Source organism: Erpetoichthys calabaricus, chromosome 1 (genome assembly GCF_900747795.2).
Source record: "Erpetoichthys calabaricus chromosome 1, fErpCal1.3, whole genome shotgun sequence".
NCBI lineage: Eukaryota > Metazoa > Chordata > Cladistia > Polypteriformes > Polypteridae > Erpetoichthys > Erpetoichthys calabaricus.
The window spans coordinates 238,117,539-238,140,293 of record NC_041394.2 but is presented as its reverse complement, the minus strand read 5'-3'; the positions used below and the strand labels follow the sequence as shown (position 1 = coordinate 238,140,293).

General features: G+C 38.4%; 2 protein-coding genes across 4 annotated transcripts in view; both read left to right on the top strand.

Annotated features, from left to right (window-relative positions):
- Positions 1-5,879, top strand: part of LOC114660252 (ataxin 7-like 1) — a 124,198-nt gene extending 118,319 nt beyond the window's left edge. For all 3 annotated transcript variants that reach the window (XM_028812839.2, XM_051931038.1, XM_051931042.1), the window contains one exon: positions 1,324-5,879. In XM_028812839.2, coding sequence (XP_028668672.1) covers positions 1,324-1,341 — 18 coding nt within the window. In that variant the 3' untranslated portion in view covers positions 1,342-5,879. The remainder of the gene's footprint in view (positions 1-1,323) is intronic.
- A 13,513-nt stretch (positions 5,880-19,392) lies between these two features.
- Positions 19,393-22,755, top strand: part of si:dkey-42p14.3 (EF-hand calcium-binding domain-containing protein 10) — a 37,654-nt gene continuing 34,291 nt past the window's right edge. Inside the window, exon 1 of the mRNA XM_028812814.2 lies at positions 19,393-19,556. Within this exon, the coding sequence (XP_028668647.1) occupies positions 19,454-19,556 (103 nt within the window). The 5' untranslated portion in view covers positions 19,393-19,453. The remainder of the gene's footprint in view (positions 19,557-22,755) is intronic.

Genomic DNA, 22,755 nt, shown 5'->3' with positions numbered 1-22,755 from the left:
CAAGAAAGGTGCTGAGATTTAAATTTTGTCAATGTAGGCAACTTGCTATTTCAATGATACTTACAAAGTCTCGATCCACCAAGTATTCAGATCTTAATTTAAATTAGGCTCACAAAATTGTCTTAGTGAGATGTGCAATTGCAGTTTCTGCTGAAAGTCCATCGTTCCATTTCCTGAACTTGCCTTTTATGCCCAGCACATAGCAGTTTCCCAACCTAATCTGCATGGTGTATTGTAATACTTGAAAGAATATGTCTATTTAAGCATGGCCTTTATTATAAACAGCTGTAACTACAGTAATCCCAACAGTGTTCATGACTGGCTGCCCGTCTATACAGGTTTTTGCATTGCTAAGGATGGGTTCAGAAAATGAGTGGATGAATCAATTTTTTCAACTTTAAAAATATTGTAACACAAATCTCCCTCTGGCCTCCATTATTAGTCCCAATATAATGTTGCTTTGCTAAGCAGGGCCTTCCATAGTAGCAAGGTGTGAACAACAGAAACCGAAGTTGGATGGTAAGCCACTCTGTCTCAGGACTTAGCCAAATGAATGAAAACCATGCAGACTTCATACAGATTGACCAGGCTCAGCTATGAGGCAGGGACACTACTGAATGTGTCACCATGCCACCTGGTTTATAGGGTCATTACTGTCACATGCTGGTTTAAACACATTATTTGTCCAAACTACCATATTTAAACTGGCTTTATATTTTTTTCATTTTTTTGTCATCCGAACTGCCTGCTGTAATAAGAAAATGGAAAATGTTTTTTCAAAGACAAAAGTACATGCATTGATGCATTGTTACTGAGCATCAAATGAGAAACATTACCTTTGTGAAATAATGTAGGAATTTTACAAAATAAAGCATTTTTTGAGTGACAGCAATTAGCTTTTGCAATACGACCTAAGATAAAAAAAAAAAAGAAGTATACACACACTGAAAAAAAATATATCATGTAGTGTCAATTTGTTCTAACAGCATTTTTGGAACATGAGAGGAAACATGAATGAATGAATGAAGAGAGAATGTGGACTCTGCGCAGACAGGGAGAGGCAGGAATTTGTGCCCAGCATCCTGAAACAATACTGAGACCTTGCCGACTACAGATCCATTACACTACTCACAGTGGGTCCTGTTTTGGAATGGGAATGCTGAACAGCTTTGTATAGATGGAATTCTTTTTTAAGCTTTTTTAATAAAGAGTCAGGATTTCAGAAAAAATATGAAAAATAACAAAAAGTTGTTTCGCATGTGATGGCTTCAGGTTGAAATGAGAAAAAAAAAAATACGCCTTTTACTTTTGCTGTCTTTTCAGCCTAAGGTACATTACTGAAGTCGAGGAAGTGAATGTTTCCGATTCACACTGAAGATAAGGAACTGCTTGGACTGAGCACAGGTCGTCACTTTCATTACTGTAATGGTGTAAAGCCCTACATACTGAAAAAGAGAAAAACAAGCAACATCAGATGAGCCTCCCTTGTCTACCTGCTGCCAATCATTGTTGCACAATTTTGTATGACTGCTCCTGCTGTCTCTCATTTTATTTCATGCATTTTTCATAAGGAAATCATTTTATTTTCTATTATTTTCTGTTAAGAGGGAACAGCCTACAACTGAATACAACATGCTGCTGCACCATTTCATTTACGAATATTAATGAATGAGAGCAGAATTGCATAGTGTCATTTACTGCTATGATTGTTTCATGGCTAAATTATTTGATTTGAAGGATATCTGTTTTTCTCCAAAGGACCTTGTGATTTCCTCAAGTGTGCTGCAGCTTTCTGCTTTAGTTGAATGTGTGTACTCTGCAGTTCAGGACCACCGGCACATCGTTATTACCTGATTTGATGGAAACTAGTGTGTAAAGTGATTCTTCATTTCTACAGTGTTAAAAGTGCACTTATTTGCAGCTTTCCTTAAAACTTTTCTTATTAATTGTGAAAAAGAGACTGTTGTTTAATGAAAGACTTTACAATCTGTGACATAAATGTTACAATAAATATAAATACAGGCTTATCAGCTTAAATTCCTAATGTAAATTTTTATATTATAGAGTAATTTATATTTACTTGATTGTTGTGCTAACTGACCAGGATATTTACATAAAAACCTGATTTTTAAAGTTCTATTTTGGGGTTGGGAGTGGGTTTTTTCCCCATTTTATTGTACAGTTCTTAAGGTCTGTAAATAATTGTGTACATATCTGTTATTTTTGCACAATTTTATTTTTGCTCATGTGAAATTTTAGATGTTTGTAAGATTTTTTTAAATTTTATATTTATTTTTGTTTTGTTGAAGCTGCAGTGAGGTCTATCCCCAATATCAACACAAAAAGCTTAATTATAAACTGCATTTAAATAATCAATGAAATATGTGCATTGTCATTTCATTTGTTTTGCAAAAACAGGTTATCCAGGATATACTGCTGTGTGGTGCTGTGTCTGCCAGCATAGGATTTATTATGTAAGTAGCCTTATTTATGGTTATTTTCATAGAAACTAATAATTCATTCAGTCCTAGTATTCTTTATGCATGTAAATAGACACAACACTTTACTATTTTTTTTCTTCCAGAAACTATAGCCAGACATTTATATTTGCTTGTGCAAATTTGTTAAGGGATATGGGAGTTGCTGTAGTTTGAGATATTTTTAAAATATGTACTGGACTGCAGATTTCTAGAAACAACAAAGACATACCGGCCCTCCTACCATACTAAAGGAAATATGTTTTGCTTGCACTTCAGCAATTAGCCACAAAGCTTGTTCTTGGTCACTTGTTTCCAAATTTGCATCTGTCTGTTAACACAATTCTGTGGCCATGGTGATCTTTAATCCTAACACCTGTCAAAACAGAAAACTAAATAAGAAAGCCAAGTGAAGAGAACTCGAGCAGCCCCATATTGACTTGCATTGCATTAGCAGTAACTCAATTCAGTTTATTCCTCTGCTTCTACTTATGAGCCTAGCATAGTTACAAAAATAACAAATATAGTATGGATAAAAAAAAGAAATATAATCACAAAAATAATGTTCACAGACAGGCATCATGCAATATATGGAAAAATTTATGGCAAATACATAAGGAAATGTGTTTACCAAAGAACATCCGGCATTTACATTCATTCCCACCAGTTCAGTTAACCTACCATAGAAATGCTGACCCTCGTGGATATGAGCAAAAAATGCCAACCCCTGTGGCCAAAGTGGGTGTGAGCCTGGAACCACAGGGCCGCCCTCCTCGGTAGCCAACTCCATATATTAAGAGTCAACTTTGAAAGAATATTTCTTAGCATTCATATGCAATTTTACAATTTGAAAATGTGCCTCCTAACCTTTAATTATAATACAACATTAAACTGTAATTATATTTATTAATACTTCTATTGCTCTTCTTTTACAAAATCTTGGAAGGATCAAAAATTGCATTGTTTTGTTATAAATTACTGTTACAAGACACTTATTGTCAGAAATGATCCATAGATGGGCAATGCCAATTACCCTTAGTATAGAGATAATGTGTGATCATCTGACATCAGAAAGGCTCCAAAGGACTAAAGTTCAGGAAGCGTGCAAGCTTGTATTCTTCTAAGATAAAAGTCTTACTGAGTGAGTTGTGTGTCTGACTACAAGACATATTGAATCTTTGCATTTTTTGCATTTGTTCCTTCATTTAAATAGTATGTCAGTAGTAAGGTGATATGGTTTACTTAACAGAGGGTTAGCCAGCACACAGTCTGCATCTATCCATATTATATGTGGTTGCTTTAAACTAAAACCATTATTTTGTTCTACATTGCTTTCACCTCTTTGTAAATGTAAATTTGCATTATTTAGTTTTTAGTTTTCCTAACATTTACAAAAAAAACTTAAGAATAAACTCAGAGCAGTATTAGTGACTCCCTTAAACTCTTCATTCAGATTAATTTAAGATAGCCCAGAATCCATGGGGTTAGCCCACCAAGCTTTTAAAAGAGGCTTGAACATCAAGTATTCACACACCTCTAATGAGTTTATGCAGCTTTTTCTTGCTGATGCTGTTTTTTTGTAGACTGCTTACCTTCTCCAAAGTAACAATACATGATGGTTCACAAATAGTGAACAAAACAAATGGCATTTTCAGCATACAGTACCTACAGTATGCACCATGGGAATGGAAAGGTGTAATTAGGTATTATTTCTTCCTTCCCGCTTTGCAGGATTGTATCCCAAAAGGAAAAAAAAATGCCTACAATGTTATTGATAAAGTGCTAAATTCAATTACATTCTGCTTTTGACTGGTAAGCCAGTAAAGTACTTCACTTTTAATATATGGCTGCTGTTACTTGACAACTTTATAGTTGGATTTCATCCTGGTTGTTGAGTGTTATGGAGCAGATGGTCTGCCAGTGTAAATTGAACAGAACTGCTGCACAGTGAAGCTGTCCAAATGCCTTCTTTTGTGTTGATGAACTGCTTGTGTGTGTGTGTACAGCTGTGTACACCTACAGTATGTACATGTTCATTGCGTACCCAGAGAGCAGTGGGTTCCCAAACTCGGCCCTGAGGAACCCCTGTGGCTACATGTTTTTTTTCCAACCAACTTCTGTTTTTAATTGGACTCCAAGCCTAATTAAATGAGATGTTATTTGTCAGTTTCTGTGTTTTTTGGGGTCAATGTAGAAATTACAAAACTAAGTTGGGTGAATTTTTAATAAAATGTACTAAGTATTTATATGGGAATAATGTTTTGTTTTTTACTTTTTAACTTCCTGATTTTCTTTCTGCTGTTCCACATGTTTTTTATTCCACTATTTACTAATTAAGTGGGTCTGATGCTGATATGGCTGCAACCTTTCATCATTCAGTGTTGTTTGTTCGAGTATATTTTAAATTGTCATTATTAAAATACAATGAAGGGATGCAACTACACAGAAAAGGGCAAGATAACAGGAAAACAATAAAAGAGAGATATGTATTTAAAGCTACTGCAAAATGAGAAATATTTCTGAATATCTAATAAAGGTAAATGTCATACTGCTGCACTTTTCTGAATGCAGAATAAGAGAATAGGCCAAAAAAAACACCAGCTAATTAAATGAGATCAATTATTATCGGTTATTATCACTGACCGTGAATCTGGTTGGACCAAAAACCTGCAGCCACAGGAGGGTCCCCAGGACCGAGTTTGGGAATGAGAGCTGTAGAGAGAATTGTTTATTGAAGTTCTCAGTACACAGTTAAATAACTTTTGCATCGTATTGTCCCTGTTTTTGTTGGTGTTTTTGTCATTCTTGTGTCATCCTACAGTAATTTGAAAATCTGTGGGCTTTTCAATGCTGGTTTATCATAGGATGTGCTACTAACTATTTTTGCACAAAAGTGCACTTTTTCACCCACCATAAATGTGCTTTATTAGTACAGACTGCAAAAGTTTTAAACTTTTTTTTAAAACTTAAAGCATGTTTGAGTGATTTTTTTTATATACATATATACGTGTGTATAAAAATTCAAAAAGTTGTTTGTTCTTTGTAATTTGTTTTGACATTATTCTCTTTTGTAACACTAAAACCATTTTGTCCAATGCATCTTCATCTTCATCTTTTTTTTTTTTTTTTTTTTAACTATTATATCTTTGCTTTTGATTAGCAGCATCAGGTAGTTTTTCATTCCATTTTTGGGCCAGTGTCGGCATATTGTGTTTTCAGTATTTGTGAATAGTAACAAGTGATGGCCAGCAGAGCAAAAGAACAAACTTGCAATGAAACTGAACTGATACTGCCATGGTTGAACCTCTACTTGAGAGAGACTCTCTTGTGTGGAGTGTGTTTTTGTTTTGATGTTTTGTAACTTGGTCTTTGTAAATAAAATAATTTATATGTTTGTAAAAATGGTGAGACTCTTTAATGAAATTACTTGCCAGCTGCATGGTTATAAAGAAGTTTGAAGACTTTCATAACAAAGAATGGGTAGCTAGAGTATTCAGTTATGAGGAGTTGGACTTCGACATATTTATAGTTACATGTTATACACTGGAATCTAAATAGTTAGGCACAATCAAATCATCACATTATTCACACAGTGCTAAATAAGAGCTGTGGGGAAAATGCCAAAAAGTGCAGGGATTCATGGTCTCAATTATTTTCCTTGGCTGTAGTAGTAAGTCATTTTGTTTTTCGTGTTGAATGGAAATGATGTTTCTTATATTATTACATAAAAGATCAATGAAAACGTCATAGGAGTACTTACTTAATCAAAATCCTAAATATTAAAGCATTAAAGGCATTACTACTAAATCTTGTATAATAAAAGGTCATAAGCAAACTTAGTAAAAGCCTCCATAAATTCAAACCAACATTTTACCTGTAAACTAGAGTGTTGCATGCTGGTTTGCATTGCCGTTTACCACTATAGGTGTCATGGTTTGAATCGCGTGCTTGGTCATCATGTGGAGTTTGCATGCTCTCATTGTGTTTTTGTTTTCTAGGCACTCCAGTTTCCTCCACATTCATGTGATGGTGTGGGTTGGCTCCACGCTCCCTGTTGCCATCGGGAGCCTCTCAAACCCATCACCGTCAATAATGTAACCAAGAATGAGCCAGTCAAATGAGGACACACACATACTGCAAGGGGTAGGTGTACAAGTGCTCAGTGCTCTTATTTAAAGCAAAGTCAGAAACAAGGTGTCCAAAACAGTGCAGTGCAATCTTAAATAAATAAATAATCTATTAAAAACAGTGACAGTCTGCGAGTTAAAATCCAGAATTAAAACAAGAGTAAAATCAACACAGCCCATTGGGTCCTTAATGATCCGTCACAAATTAGATGAGTCCAGCACAACTTCCTCTTCATCTCCCCGGCTCACCGATTACTCGCTCAGCAGGTGGAGATTCCAGCAGCCGTGGTCCTCACCTCCCAAACCCCGTCTTAGCTGCCTCAAGAGGTGCCAGACAGACTGCTTAGGGTCAGTTGTCCTCTTATCATTCTTCACACTACCCATAGGATCCCTGGGGTAGGACTCCACCTCAGTCACACTCACAAATATTCAGTGGGGATCACCCGCCTGTAGAGAGCGCCGATCCTTCACTCCTCTGTGAGGCCAATAACTGCGCTGCCTCTCCCACACTTTCTGGCTGGCTCGTCCTGCCTCTCCATCTGTTGCTTTTCTCATGGCTCTCTGTTTCCAGTCTATCTGTTCTTTTTGTTTTCTTTTTCTGACCCCTTCTGCCATCTAGGCTCCTTTTATCTTGCCTACTTATTTGGGTGCAGGTGTGATTGAGGCACTGGAATGCACTTGCACACCCGATTAGACCCTGTACTCTATGAGGCGTGATTATTTATTTATTATTTAAAATATGCACAGCACCATGGACCACTGATCACAGTCCCAAAGAAGTGCATGATACAGGAACTGGCAAGGCAGTGCGAGTTTGTATGTGTGTTTGTGTCCTTCATTGGACTGGTGTTCCATCCAGGGTTGTTTCTAGCTTTGCACACAGTGAGATCTGGACAGGCTCCAGCACCCTGCAGTCATGTTTTGGATCAAGTAGGTATGGAAGTTCTTGTTAGATCTTATGTCCAAATGTTGAGGGCTCTTATTACACATTTCAGACACGGTATTCAGTTTTTTGTGCACCAGCAGTAAAATGTTACAAATTTCTTGCACTTCTTAAAAATTTAGAGAACAATGGACTTACTTATGCTGAGGGAGACTGGAATTGGGGACGTTATTTATTTCAGGCTAATCCACAATTAATCAAAACAACAGAGAGTAAGGGTTGACTGTATTTTTGTACAAAATATAAATAATAAAATTACAGAAAGTGGCCAGGTGCAGGGTTGTGGAGTCATTACATAAAACCTTCATTTCCAACTCAATTTGTAATTTAAGCCAATATACAGTACTAGTCAAAAGTTCGGGGTCACTTACTCGGCAGTCTGTCACATAGAATTGCCTTCATTCTGCAAAAAAAATAAATAAAACAGCAAGACTGACATGTTTCTTGATAAAGCTATGTAATTTTGCTAATTTTGAACCTAGAATTGAACTTTGGAAATGCCAGTGCCTTGCAACACAAGTGAACAACAGGTTTCAGAGGTGCTGCTGCAGGTACAAAGGTTTCTGTAATAAATAACTAACATTTAAACCTGACTAATTAAGGATAAGCTAAGAGTTTACCATTAAGTCATGGGGCTTTGCAGTCATGTGAATATTATTGTTGTTGTTATTATCATTATTATTATTATTATTATTAATAATAATAAATTAAAAATCAGAAATTTCAAGCAGTAATGGCCATTATAAACACTAGTAATGCTGTGGCCGTATTTTTAAATCAATTTAATGGTATCTAGATAAAAAAGGCATCAATAACATGAAAACTTATTTGAATGATAAAAATTTTATCACAGCCAACTTGAATCATCAGGCTACTTTTAATAATAATAATAATAATAATAATAAATTTTATTTATATTGCACTTTATATTTTAGCAATCCCAAAGTGCTACAGAGTAAAAATAGAATAATAAAATAAAAAAAACAGAAGAGTCTATAAAATACCTTAACAAAATGACTTTCTAAAAAGATGAGTTTTTAGGTTTCGCTTAAAGGCCTCAGTCGACTGTGGGGCTCTCAGGTAATCAGGGAGGGCATTCCACAGCCTCGGCGCCACAGATGAAAACGCCCTGTCACCCATGCTGCTGAGCTTAGTTCTGGGGACTTGAAGAGTGTTAGTGTGTACAGAGCAGAGGGAACGTAAGGAGTTATGAGGGGTAAGGAGTTCCTGTAGATAAAGAGGGGCATGTCCATAAATGCACTGATGGGTAAGAAGGGAGACCTTGTACTCTATTCTGAATGAAACAGGGAGCCAGTGAAGGGTTTTCAGGATTGGGGTGATGTGATCATACTTTCGCACCCTCATCAGGATCCTGGCAGCGCTGTTCTGAATATACTGGAGTCTCTGGATACTCTTACCAGGAATCCCAATGAGGAGTGCATTACAGTAATCCAGCCTGGAAGAGACAAAGGCATGGACGAGTTTCTCTGCATCTGCCAGGGTGAGTAATGGGCGGAGTTTGGCGATGTTCTTGAGATGGAAAAAAGATGACTTACAGAGATATTTGATGTGGGTGTCAAAAGTAAGTTGGGAGTCCATTCTAACACCCAAATTAGTAACAGATGTGGAAAGAGGAATATTTTGGCCAGAGAAAGTAATACTGGTGATGGTAGAAGAGCGAAGATGATGTGATGTACCAACAAAGATGGCTTCTGTTTTGGATCTGTTCAACTGAAGAAAATTGAGCCTCATCCATGCCCTCTATCTCCTCCAGGCAGGTAGACAATGTAGATGTTGGCAGAGGAGCAGTAGAGGAGGTGGGAGTAGTCCTGAGGTAAAGCTGAGTGTCATCGGCATAGCAATGGAACGATAAACCATGTCTGCCAATGACAGTTCCAAGGGGGAGCATGTAGATAGTAAAAAGGATAGGGCCCAGCACAGAGCCCTGTGGAACACCACAGGTGACGTTGTGGGTGTGGGACTTTGCGCTGCCAAGGGCGACATGCTCAGTTCTGCCAGTCAGGTATGATGTAAACCAATTTAGAACAATTCCTGAGAGTCCAATAGTGTATTGCAGGCGGTGAAGAAGGATGTTATGGTCTATTGTGTCAAAAGCAGCTGTCAGGTCAAGGAGGATAAGTAGTGAAGGTGAACCAGTATCTGCCGTCATCAGAAGATCATTGGTGACCCTGACCAGGGCTGTTTCGGTGCTATGGCCAGGCGAAAACCAGACTGAAACTTTTCAAACAGATTGTTCAGTTTGAGATGATCGTGAAGTTGTGCTGCAACTATTTTTTCCAGAACTTTGGAGAGAAACGGAAGATTGGAGATGGGCCTATAATTGGAGAGAACTTCAGGATCCAAGGTGGATTTTTTCAGTAGAGGTCTGATGACAGCAGTTTTTAGTGCAGAAGGAATTTGGCCAGCCAGGAGGGACTGGTTTATTATCCTGGTGATAAGTGGAGAGATGGCAGAAATGTTGGCCCTCAGCAAGGGTGAGGGGAAAGGGTCCAGGGAACTAGTAGACGGTTTCATTTTCCTGATGACATCCTCCACCTCTTCCCGTGTGGCAACAGAGAAAGAGCAAAGAGGATGGACGGTCTCAGACAATGAGTCAACAGTTGGGAAGGGCAAGATATCCTTGGTAGAGAGGTGTAAACGGATATTATCAACTTTTTGTTTAAAAAAGTTGATATACAGTGGTGTGAAAAACTATTTGCCCCCTTCCTGATTTCTTATTCTTTTGCATGTTTGTCACACAAAATGTTTCTGATCATCAAACACATTTAACCATTAGTCAAATATAACACAAGTAAACACAAAATGCAGTTTTTAAATGATGGTTTTATTATTTAGGGAGAAAAAAAAATCCAAACCTACATGGCCCTGTGTGAAAAAGTAATTGCCCCCTGAACCTAATAACTGGTTGGGCCACCCTTAGCAGCAATAACTGCAATCAAGCGTTTGCGATAACTTGCAATGAGTCTTTTACAGCGCTCTGGAGGAATTTTGGCCCACTCATCTTTGCAAAATTGTTGTAATTCAGCTTTATTTGAGGGTTTTCTAGCATGAACCGCCTTTTTAAGGTCATGCCATAGCATCTCAATTGGATTCAGGTCAGGACTTTGACTAGGCCACTCCAAAGTCTTCATTTTGTTTTTCTTCAGCCATTCAGAGGTGGATTTGCTGGTGTGTTTTGGGTCATTGTCCTGTTGCAGCACCCAAGATTGCTTCAGCTTGAGTTGACGAACAGATGGCCGGACATTCTCCTTCAGGATTTTTTGGTAGACAGTAGAATTCATGGTTCCATCTATCACAGCAAGCCTTCCAGGTCCTGAAGCAGCAAAACAACCCCAGACCATCACACTACCACCACCATATTTTACTGTTGGTATGATGTTCTTTTTCTGAAATGCTGTGTTCCTTTTATGCCAGATGTAACGGGACATTTGCCTTCCAAAAAGTTCAACTTTTGTCTCATCAGTCCACAAGGTATTTTCCCAAAAGTCTTGGCAATCATTGAGATGTTTCTTAGCAAAATTGAGACGAGCCCTAATGTTCTTTTTGCTTAACAGTGGTTTGCGTCTTGGACATCTGCCATGCAGGCCGTTTTTGCCCAGTCTCTTTCTTATGGTGGAGTCGTGAACACTGACCTTAATTGAGGCAAGTGAGGCCTGCAGTTCTTTAGATGTTGTCCTGGGGTCTTTTGTGACCTCTCGGATGAGTCGTCTCTGCGCTCTTGGGGTAATTTTGGTCGGCCGGCCACTCCTGGGAAGGTTCACCACTGTTCCATGTTTTTGCCATTTGTGGATAATGGCTCTCACTGTGGTTCGCTGGTGTCCCAAAGCTTTAGAAATGGCTTTATAACCTTTACCAGACTGATAGATCTCAATTACTTCTGTTCTCATTTGTTCCTGAATTTCTTTGGATCTTGGCATGATGTCTAGCTTTTGAGGTGCTTTTGGTCTACTTCTCTGTGTCAGGCAGCTCCTATTTAAGTGATTTCTTGATTGACACAGGTGTGGCAATAATCAGGCCTGGGGGTGGCTACGGAAATTGAACTCAGGTGTGATACACCACAGTTAGGTTATTTTTTAACAAGGGGGCAATTACTTTTTCACACAGGGCCATGTAGGTTTGGATTTTTTTTCTCCCTAAATAATAAAAACCATCATTTAAAAACTGCATTTTGTGTTTACTTGTGTTATATTTGACTAATGGTTAAATGTGTTTGATGATCAGAAACATTTTGTGTGACAAACATGCAAAAGAATAAGAAATCAGGAAGGGGGCAAATAGTTTTTCACACCACTGTACATGTTGCATCTGTCATCAGTGGTCTCAGAATGGGCAGGTAAAGGAGGTTTGAGAAAATGATTTATGGTTGAAAAAAGTTTTTTAGGGTTGCTGGAGCCATTTCTGATGATGGTGGAATAAAACTTGGACCGTGCAACCTTCAGAGCTTCTGCATACGCTCTCAAGTGTTCTCTGTAAGTGTTCTCTTTTAAGCACCTTAACCTGTTAAAGTTTGGGTTTAAAAGTTGTAATGGATGCTCTTGTGACTTTTTACGTTATTTATTAAACAAGTTACAAATGTTGAATAACATTAATCAAAAGACAAAACGTATACAATTTAAAAAATGAGGATATATTTTTATCAAAGGCTAGAAAAAAAAAAGATTAATTTTTGATTTGATATACTTTGTTAATCCCCAAGGGGAAATTGTCTTTTCGCACGACCTTTGGGGATTTTGAATTAGTATATGTGAAACTGGAAGTTTTGACACATTATAATACAATTTACATTTAGTCAGAGTCGGTACATCTTTTCTGACTCCAACTCCTCAGCCCTGAACAGGTGACACGTAAAACATGATGGTCCTTGCTATACTTTGCATTATTTTCTCTCCACCACAGAAGAGAACTGAAGTGGCCATATCTGACTCTTAAATGTGAAACATCATTGGCGCTTTCTCAGATTTTTTCCTATCATTGAATTAACTTTTCAGTGAGATTAGATTTTTCTGGGCCTTATAGAAATGAAACTGATCTATTAGTGAAAAACAATTTTATTTAGGATGTGTTGAAATAGTCAATTATGACTTGTCAATCAGGAATATGTAGCTTTAGGGACTGTATAGCTACGGTAGTATTATCAAATTGAAAAGTATGAAATGAGCCTTTTTACTTTGCCCGGCCCCAATCCATCCATTATCAAACATTTAAGAAACCATTTCAGGATCACTGGGAGCCAGGGTTTGTTCTATCCACATTAGAGATGAGGAAGGAGCTAAATCTATATGGATACCCATCCATTACAAGGTTGCACACCTTCATAAAAGGCCAGTTTGGAGTTACTGTTCAGGTTAATATGGTACACAGACATTTGCTTGAAAAGAGAATCAGCATCTACAGACCTGAGGTCAAGATCCATTCTTGGAAAATAGTGGTATTTTCCGTGCAGGTAAGAGAGCAGCACCTGTCCCAAGTACCATGGGGTCTTGACTGTGAGATTGTCCAGCAAATTGTTGCAGTGGCAGCAGTTCTGCAGACTTTGTACTTAACCCTAATGGTGAAATGCAAGCTAAATTCACAAATGAAGATGTCAGTTTTCCAGTGAGTCAACATCCCTATCCTCACCTAATGTCACAAGCTAAAGGTAGTGGCCAAAAGAAAGAGATCACAAGTGGCCAAAATAAAGCACCATTGCAGGGTTAATGGCCTCAGTCGCCTCAAAAGGTAAGGAGCTTGGCAATACAGGAGGACCCGACAGCAGAACCCCTGCTTCTCTGGATTTGGGCATGAATCTAGGATGCATTGCAAAAGGCACAACCTTCTGGGAGAAGATTGAGGAGTAAATCCAGGAAATACTGGAGGGAATTTATCTGTCAGTTGTCCTGAAAATGTCTGGGTATTCCCACAGAAACTCAGAAGAAAGTTGCTAGGAATACGCAGGCCTCGTCAGCCCATGTCAGCACATTACTACCATGACCCTCACCAGAAAAAATGGAAATAATTGACAATAACTTCTTTGTGATTTGGGAGGAAAACACAAGAGTCTGGAGCAGTTAACGCCACAGCACTGACCACTGCAGTGCTATCCCTCTGACGCTGACAGGATTCATTTCTGTAATTAAAAACATAAATAAAAGTTTTATGAAATGATTAAGTATTTCTTGTATTAGTGATATGAGTAATATCTACTTTTTGCTTATTTGAAGTGGTCTATTAAAATATGCTTACCTCTGGTCACGGTGGAAGCCCACATTACCTTATTAAGTGTAGTCCAAGTGCTCTGCTGCTGGACTGATCTCTTATAATTTACATCGATCTGAAGACAACATTGGGTTAAAATGGAGCTGAACTGATGCTCTGTCTTTATTCTGGAAACACCACAGGCAGACAAATTGTGTGTGATCTTCGTCATATTGTAATCTAGCCATTACATTTTATACACTATAATATACTGCAAGCTTTATGTTTTACTACATACTTATATCAGACATTCTTATTCAAGGTTTTAGAATTGTCTTCACTACATTGCAAAAATAAATAGTTTTTGAAGTGTTTCGTTAATCTCATCTAACAGTGTTCTAATACAAATGCACCCAAGATAGTCAAAAATGCTATTTAAATGTATATATTCATTCATTTTGGATCTAACTGAAGATGAGGCATATGTGATTTAACAGTATAGAATAATTGTATTTGTTGATTTTATGCTTCCATAATGGTCATAGTGTTTGCAGTTGTTCTTCCCTTTGGGGTCAACAGTTGTAAACAAAAATTATAACTAGAGAATCAAACAAATGGTATGTTAACAGGATAGAAGAACTCAGAATCACAGAAACAGCACAGCAAAAACAACTCTCGAAAATCTTGGGGAAATAAAAGAAAAACTACTGATGCAATCAGTAACAATCAAGTTGGTTCAAGTAAAATATCTTCATAAAGATGTTCAGAGTGGTCCACTATTGGTCTCTACACCAGTAAGCTCCACAGTGCACTGCCCATGGAAGACTTTGAAGGCAGAACTGTAAAAGCTATGCCACAAAATGCAGCTCTCTCATTAACACCAAACATGAGAATACTAGCTACAAATACGTAGATGGACAAGTACAAAGTTTAGGATAATTTTGACAATATCAGGCCATTCCGCCCAGCAAAGCTTGCCAGTGCTATGCACTTAATTCTTCCAAAATAACGTCAACTCAAGTTTTGAAAATCGCTGAAGGTCTACCATCTACCACACTCCCTGGTAACTTACTCCATGTGTCTGTGGTTGTCTGAACGAAGATAAACATCCAAATGTTTGTGCGAAATTTACCCTTAACAAGTTTCCAACTGTGCCCTCATGTTCTTAATGAACTCTTTTTAAAAATAAGTCTCAATCTACCGTTCTAATTCCCTTCATAATTCTAAACATTTCAATCATGTATCCTCCTAATCTTGTTATGCTTAAAGTGAAAAAACTCTGCTCTTTTTTAAGTCTACTCCAAGTGTAACCCACCTGTCTCTACCTACGCTGTCTTTGAGAGTGCACACTATTTCCCTAAAAACACCTGGGAAAGATCTGCAAATTCTCTATTCTGATGGAGGCTAGCCACTCAGGTTCAGCAAACCAGAGCTCAAGGAACTGGAGCAGCAGATGTGGGCCTCTAGGAAGCATTACTCATCCAAGACAACCTCCAGCATCAAACAGAACTTGTGTTGTATTGGCTTTGTTATTAAAATTTGGATTACTGAACTGTTTAACCTTGTTTGAATAATTTTATAGGCACTGTATATTTCTTTTTGAGTCTGACAATACTGCCACACTGTCTTTGGTTTAGGTCAGGGTTCTCAAGCTCTGGTCCTGGAGGGCCGCATTGGCTGCAGGTTTTCATTCCAACCTTTTTCTTAATTAGTGACATGTTTAGGCTGCTAATTAATTTCTTTTGAATTAATTGTAATTGACTTGCTCTTGAAGACTCAGACCCCTTAATTGTTTGGTTTTTCTTTAATTAGCAGCCAAACAATAACGAAGATATAAAATGAGCCAAAACATGACCAGCAAACTGTGTCCATCATACAGTATCTGAAAATAAAGAAAGGTGAAAGTCTCAGGAATATTGATCTGCTCAGCTCCACAAAACATTTTAATAGTTCTCTTAGAAAAGAGAAAATCACCAATTTCAGAAATGTCTGCAGAGCAGCAACAAGCCATGGAATTAAAGAATGGGTTTAATTAACAACAAGAATCGGCGCCTCATTAAGCAACTGGTTGGAGTGAAATTGGTTGGAGTTTGAGGCCCTGACTTGGTTTGTCTTTTGTTGGCTCACTCAATGTTTAAGGAAAGAAATGAAGCAATTCAGAGGAACGATGAAGAAATTCAGGGGAATAAATCTTAAAAATAAGTAAATTAAAATGAATTCAAAAGACATTAATTAGCAGCAGAAACAGGTCACTAATCAAATAAAGGGTTAGAATGAAAACCTGCAGCCACTGCGGCCCTCCAGGACCGGAGTTTGAGAATCCTGATTTAGGTTCTTTCCCAGGATGGCCTGTCCATGACTATGAAGTATCTTCCCCTGGGCCATGAGATCATGTCTGTTGGCAACACTGCCTTAGTAAGCTCTGTTAAAACTGCCATCTAACCCAGCAATGGAAACCCTCCTTGCACCCACTGCTACTAAAAAAAGATTTATAATTGTATTAAATTCACTGTATTTTTCACAGTATATTTTCAGAAATACACCATATTGTGATTTAATGCCTTTCTACCCACATTGTTGCATGAAAGTAAATCAGAGAGAGAGTAGTGCTAAGAAATGGCATACTGTAACAAGTCTGTTAAACAGTTTTATCTGCCCAATACTTGTTTGTGTACTGAGAAAAAGGTCAGAAACACAAGTTTAGCTCTTCAGATGCTGCCCCTCATCCAAATTAGGAGGCCTTCTAAAGGTTTGTGTGTTTTGTCTGTTTGCTGTGAAGGCTTTTCTTTCTGTATGGCTACTTTCTAGATGTTTAAATGTTAAGGTTTGATGAAATGGGCTACCTGAGGGCTTGCTTCACTATATACAGTAGTGAAGTAACTCTGGAACTTCAAATAATGGTAAAACGTTAACTAATGTTGTAAAATTGAGCTTTCAGAAAGTTAAAATGAACACATGCCAAAGTTTTCTTCTAACATATTCTCTTTTCAATTTCACTTATCTAACATTTTCTTAATTTATGATTGACAGACTTTAGCACACATAATATCTCTCTTTGAGTTGAACTACAGAGATTAAGATTTTTGCAAATTTAGTTTTTTTCTTTTTTTGTTTAAATAAGAACATTCATCCATTTTCCAAACCCAATTATTCAGAGCAGGTTTGTGAGGGAGGCTGAATCGAGCACAAGGTAGGAACAATCCCTGGACAGGGTGTCGACCCATCGCAGAGTGAACACACACACGGGGCTGGTGCCACCATTAAGGTGGACTGGGCATTCGCCTAGGGCACAGATCATAAGGGGGAGGACCCAGCTCCATGGATTAGGTACCAAACAGTCAGTCGGGGCACTAATAACCAAGCACTGGCACTGCACACACACACATATACTGTACATCAGGAGCTCATTTAGCACTGCCAATCCACCTGACCTGCATGTCTTAAGACTGTGGGAGGAAACCCACCTGGACAAAATGTGAGCTCTGTGCAGGGTGCACCAGAGACTTGAATCCTGATCTTCGTATTGTGAGGCAGCAGTGCTTCCACTGTACTTAAAAAAGTATTATTTTAATTCATTTGAGCTAATAATATAAAGCACATATGAAGTCAGACTGCCTTCTTAATCCCTTTCCTTTTCAGTATACTGAAGATTTAAAAATGACATAACATTAGAAACAGATAGTAATGCAACATACAACTCTAATATTGAAATTTGAAAATAATACTATTAATGAAAGAATAATATAAAAATACATTACACAGTTTCAGATTGTGAAAGTGGAAAACTTTGTTTCTTAGTGCAAAGAGAAATGTCTGCCATCTTAACATCTTTAAAACCAGGGAACTGCTTATTGACTTTCACCACACCAAAGAGCCTCTATGTCCAGTCACTATTCAAGGAGTGCATGTAGAGGGGGTCCACTCGTACAAGTCAGGACCATCTTAATGCTGGGCAGTTGTCCGGGGGCCCATGTTGTGACTTGCTGAGTGGTTGTGTAGGTAGCGACCCCAGTGCACTGCTTTGCCCCGGGGGGCCTATAATGCTGTTAAGTCAACCCTGCTACAAGTACTTAGGGCTCCATATTAATGACAGGTTGGACTGGTCTCAAAACATAAATGAACTGTATCAGAAAGGGCAGAGCAGGCTCAATTTTCTTAGGATACTGTGTTCCTTTATTCTTCATATCTTCTATAACTCTGCAATGTCTAGTGTGATTTTCTGTGTTGTTGTGTACTGGGCCGGTAACATTGCGTCAAGAGGGGTTCAGGCTAATTAAAACAGCAACCTCAGTTATAGGATGCACTCTGGACCCCCAGGAGCTAGTAGCAAAGGAGAGACTTAAAACAAAACTGAGTGCCATTATGAGCAATGCTACACATATCCTCTCTAACACTGCCATTGAGGACTTTGAGCCAACAAATCATTCAGCAGAAGTGTGTCAAGAAACGCTACAGGGGTCCTTGTTACCAACACCAACATCTTAATAATGCCTCACTGTGATTGTGACTGCCAAGTCAGAGGTTTTCCTTCTTTTTAAATCTTCAGACCATAGTGTGTGCATTTGTCTGTCTATTAATGTATTTATTTATTAAAAGAGCTTGCGTAAGAATTTCATTTTCCCCCAGAGACAAATAAAGTTCTGTCCAATCTAAGTGAACCCCAGATGTTATGTGATGAAGGTTAAAAATTTAAAAGCTGGCACTGTCTGCATATTCCTGCATTGGAAGATCCACAGATGGCTCTGAAACAGTTTCATATATTTACCCCTTTGTGAGTCTATCACGGTTTCTCATTCACACATTTTCTTCCAAAATGACGTTTTCTAACCTTCCAAAAATGTATCTAAAATCTGGACTGTACCTTTTTTGACAGAGCGTGGGGAACGAAAATAATATGTTGAGAAAAATCTGTCTTGAATATCAAAATAAGACAAAATTTTAACTTATCGCTGGTACTTAATTTGTATCAAAACAGTTCTATTAAACCAAAACTAAAGCTGATTGTAATATTATTGTAAATTGTTACACATGTTAGAACAGTTAGTGGAATTAAGAAACAATTGTAGCAACCTTGAATAATTTCATTCCTGCTAAAAGCCTGTGAGGTAAGAACCATGACAAGAGTGTGAAAAGAAAGTAAATTCTCACTTTGTCAACAATAGGATTTTTTTACTGAACTGTTATGTATATCTGGAACACAAAAGGAACATGTAAACAATGAATTACTGTACTGTGTAACATATACATGTCAAAAATGATTTAATCCAAAATGATTCATTCAGTTAGTATTTAATTTGTAATCATAACTGTATGATGCAGGTATATTTATTACCTGAATGTACATATAGTTTCCGCACCCGGCTTGCCCGGGACTAACAATCATCATGTCTGTAAGAAGCAAACTTTACTAACCTGCATGCTTTGTTCTTTTAAATTTTTAAGAATATTAAGACTTCTTGAATGTTCCCCTCGTGGACTTCTCGTCTGTGACTTAACAGAAATCGTTGCTGCTTTTTTTCAAGATCAGCGAAACGCTGCCACCCAACGGTCAGGAGAAGCCGCTGCAGCACATTTTATACCGGCTACACTACACGACGGTGTCGAGCACGCGCTCGCATGCACGCGAGTTCCGGTGACTGTTGGAAGGCGTCCGCAAACTCCGCGTCAGTGGTTGCCTAGCAAACACACTCTTGCTGTAGCTGTGAGGAAAAATGGCGACTCCTCGGGAACTGGGAGCCACGCAATATATTGAACAGCACAAAATAATGGAACTCTTGGACAGTATAACCAGCATGCTTCTGTTCCACAGACCAGGTGAGATGGGCCGACTATATAACAACTTTGGTACTCCCTTGCCTTGTTGTCGTGTACTTTAACCAAATGATGCTGCCTGCAATTTAGAAAATAAGGTAGAGCGTGCGTCGCAGGTGGGTAAGGGTGACAGGATAAGCTTTTAATTATTCGCAAGTTAATGGGTTAAAAATCAAACAAACGAAGAGCTACATTAGTTTAGCACAAGTGTCAGCCGAAGAATTGTATCTTGTGATATCTACGCCCTCGTGCTGTCGTTTTAACAAGTGCAAAATGAGATCAGTTGATCACATTTAATTTATACTAATTATTATTTCAGAAATCCTTATAAGGAAAGTGGCATTTGATTTTTTTGTCAAAAGGCGAGATGCAGATGTAGATCAGTGTGAAGATAACTCGCCAGTGTGCATAGAAACGGCGATCATCGGAATAAACAGCACTGAGCTCGCGAGCCTTCGTTCAAATTAACCTTCTAACGGGTTTAACCAATCGAATGAAAGGATCATATAATTAGGAGGCTGTTCCTGCGCATTGTCCCACAGCAGAAATTTTCACTCCGATTGTTTTTCTTTTTTTTTTTTTTTTGTAATTTCGGGATGATCGCCCCTCGTCTTTTCATAAACCGCTAATATTTGTTGAAATGTCTCCATCAGCAATGACGTGATGCTAAATATCCGATCCCTGGTTGTTAGTTGCTTGGAATTAGTTAATCCTGCTACTTGTGCAAGGTTTAGGTAGAGCATATCAAATATTCAACCTGAGCACTAATAGAGTAAGTGAACTAAACATAAAAAATGTAGAGACAGAATCAGATAAATGCACCTAAATTTATGACTATGGTAAGCCTCTTTTTAAAGGTCACATGTGCAGGAAAATCTCACCCGCCGCAAATAATTACTGAAACTACAGACAAAGTTGGAACATCTGTTTGTATACACACCACACACCCTGTAGGTCTCATACTGGGTTGTGAATAGCAGGACCTTCTGGGAAAGCATTTAGGATTGCAGGACACACTCACACTAGGTCACTTTAGAGTTTACTCCTGAGAAAAGCTTAAGGATGTTAAAACAGGGGTGGGCAATGTCGGTCCTGGAGGGCTGTAAGTGGGTGCAGGATTTCATTCCAACTCAACTGTTTAAATAGAGACCAATCCTTGCCAGTCTCAGACCTTATGTCATTTTATGGCTTGTTAGTCTGCAATGTTAGGTTCTTGTATTGCAGATTTTTTCCTTTCCGAGGATTTCATCTAAATGATATGAAGCCTAAAACGAGTCCCATTTTTCTCTCAAGTGTTTTATATGATGAATCCACACAGGTGTAAATGGAAACAAGTTAGGAGAACTGCTGGCTCCTTTGTCATTTGCATCTTATTGCTAATAAGGAGCAATTAAAAACAGTGAATGCAGCTGTTTAAGACTGAAATAAGCAATTAAGGGTGAGGATCCTTAACAAGCGAGACGCTTCATCAGCAATAACTGACTTCTTATTAAGAAACTATGCTGTAACAAAATCCTCCAGGAGTGTGTTAGAGGAATGCAGAGGACCTGCATAAAACAAATTTGCATCGGTCCAAACATGGACACGGGTTTCTAGAGGTCTGAGGCATTAAAGCTAAACACACTTTATGTGTACTGTTCAGGGGTCTGGTCCTGGATGACCACTGTGCCTGCAGGTTTTCATTCTAACCCTTTTTTTAATGAGCAATTCAATTAAAACGAATTCACAAGAAGTTAACAAACAGCACTCATTAAAAAAAAAAAAAAGCGGGTTAGAATGAAAACCTGCAGCCACGGTGGTTCTCCAGGACCGGAGTTGACACCCTGCTCTATATGGTGTAAGCAAGAAATGGGTTATCAATATCTCAAAATGACACCCCTGTTTAAATATTCCATCCACCCAAGCATCCTTTTCCTGGACTGGGTTTTGAATCCAGACATTCCCGGCTCCAGATTGAAATAATAATTTGTCTGAAATACTAAGTGGGGCGGCATGGTTGCGCAGTGGGTAGCACTGCTGCCTCGCAGTTGGGAGACCTGGGGACCTGGGTTCACTTCCCAGGCCCTCCCTGCGTGGAGTTTGCATGTTCTCCCCATGTCTGCGTGGGTTTCCTCCGGTGCTCTGGTTTCCTCCCACAGTCCAAAGACATGCAGGTTAGGTGGATTGGCGATTCTAAATTGGCCCTAGTGTGTGCTTGGTGTGTTTGTGTGTGTCCTGCGGTGGGTTGGCACCCTGCCCGGTATTGGTTCCTGCCTTGTGCCGTGTGTTGGCTGGGATTGGCTCCAGCAGACCCCCATGACTCTGTGTTCGGATTCAGCGGGTTGGAAAATGGATGGATGGAATACTAAGTGGGGCATGGTATGATAATCCAACAAGTAACTGTGTACCTGACAACAAGGGTGAGGAGGGGCTTGACATGATATTGGTGGGGGCTCAGCCCAGCTAAATACCCTTCTGGAGCCGGGCCTGAATTTAGGACTTGGGAAATTACAGGCAACATGGTACACCATCACATCCAAGAGCGGGAATGTTCAATGTTAATTGAATTACTGTACATATGAAACTAAGATGTTTTGCCTTTTAAGTAAAAGATCCATTGTGAAGCCGCTGCCGCTGTGCAGGGAACTACATTTGTAATGCCTTTCTTAATTTCTGCACTGTGTAAATAAACCTAATGGAGGAAGACTGTGACAATTCAATTATTAATTGTGCTAAACTTTAATGGTTAAGAAATGAACACCTTCTGAAAAAGGAAACTGTGAGGCAGTAGAAAAGGATGTATACATGACTCTTGATTTTAATTGTATATTTGCTCTTCATATAGCATTATTTAACATACTTTATATAATAATAATTTGTTACTTTTATATAGTGCTTTTCTCACTACTGGAAGCGCTCCCCACACAGGATGTGAAAAAATATAATAGCAGTTACAGAAAGCAAAATGGCTTAACAAAGCAGTCTCCTTTTATGTTAAGGGGTGTTTCTAAATGTTTTTACTATTTTTATCAAATTATGTTAGGTGCTGGTTATTATTGTGAATCACCTTATGATGATTGTTAAGCGTGCTGCATAAGTAAAATCTTTGTACAGACCTTGCTCAAATTCTAACATTGGATCACAATAGCTAAATATCTTTTCCTACCTCTCTTTTTTGTTTGCTCCTTTCCTTTGACACATTTACACCACATACTGTATATAC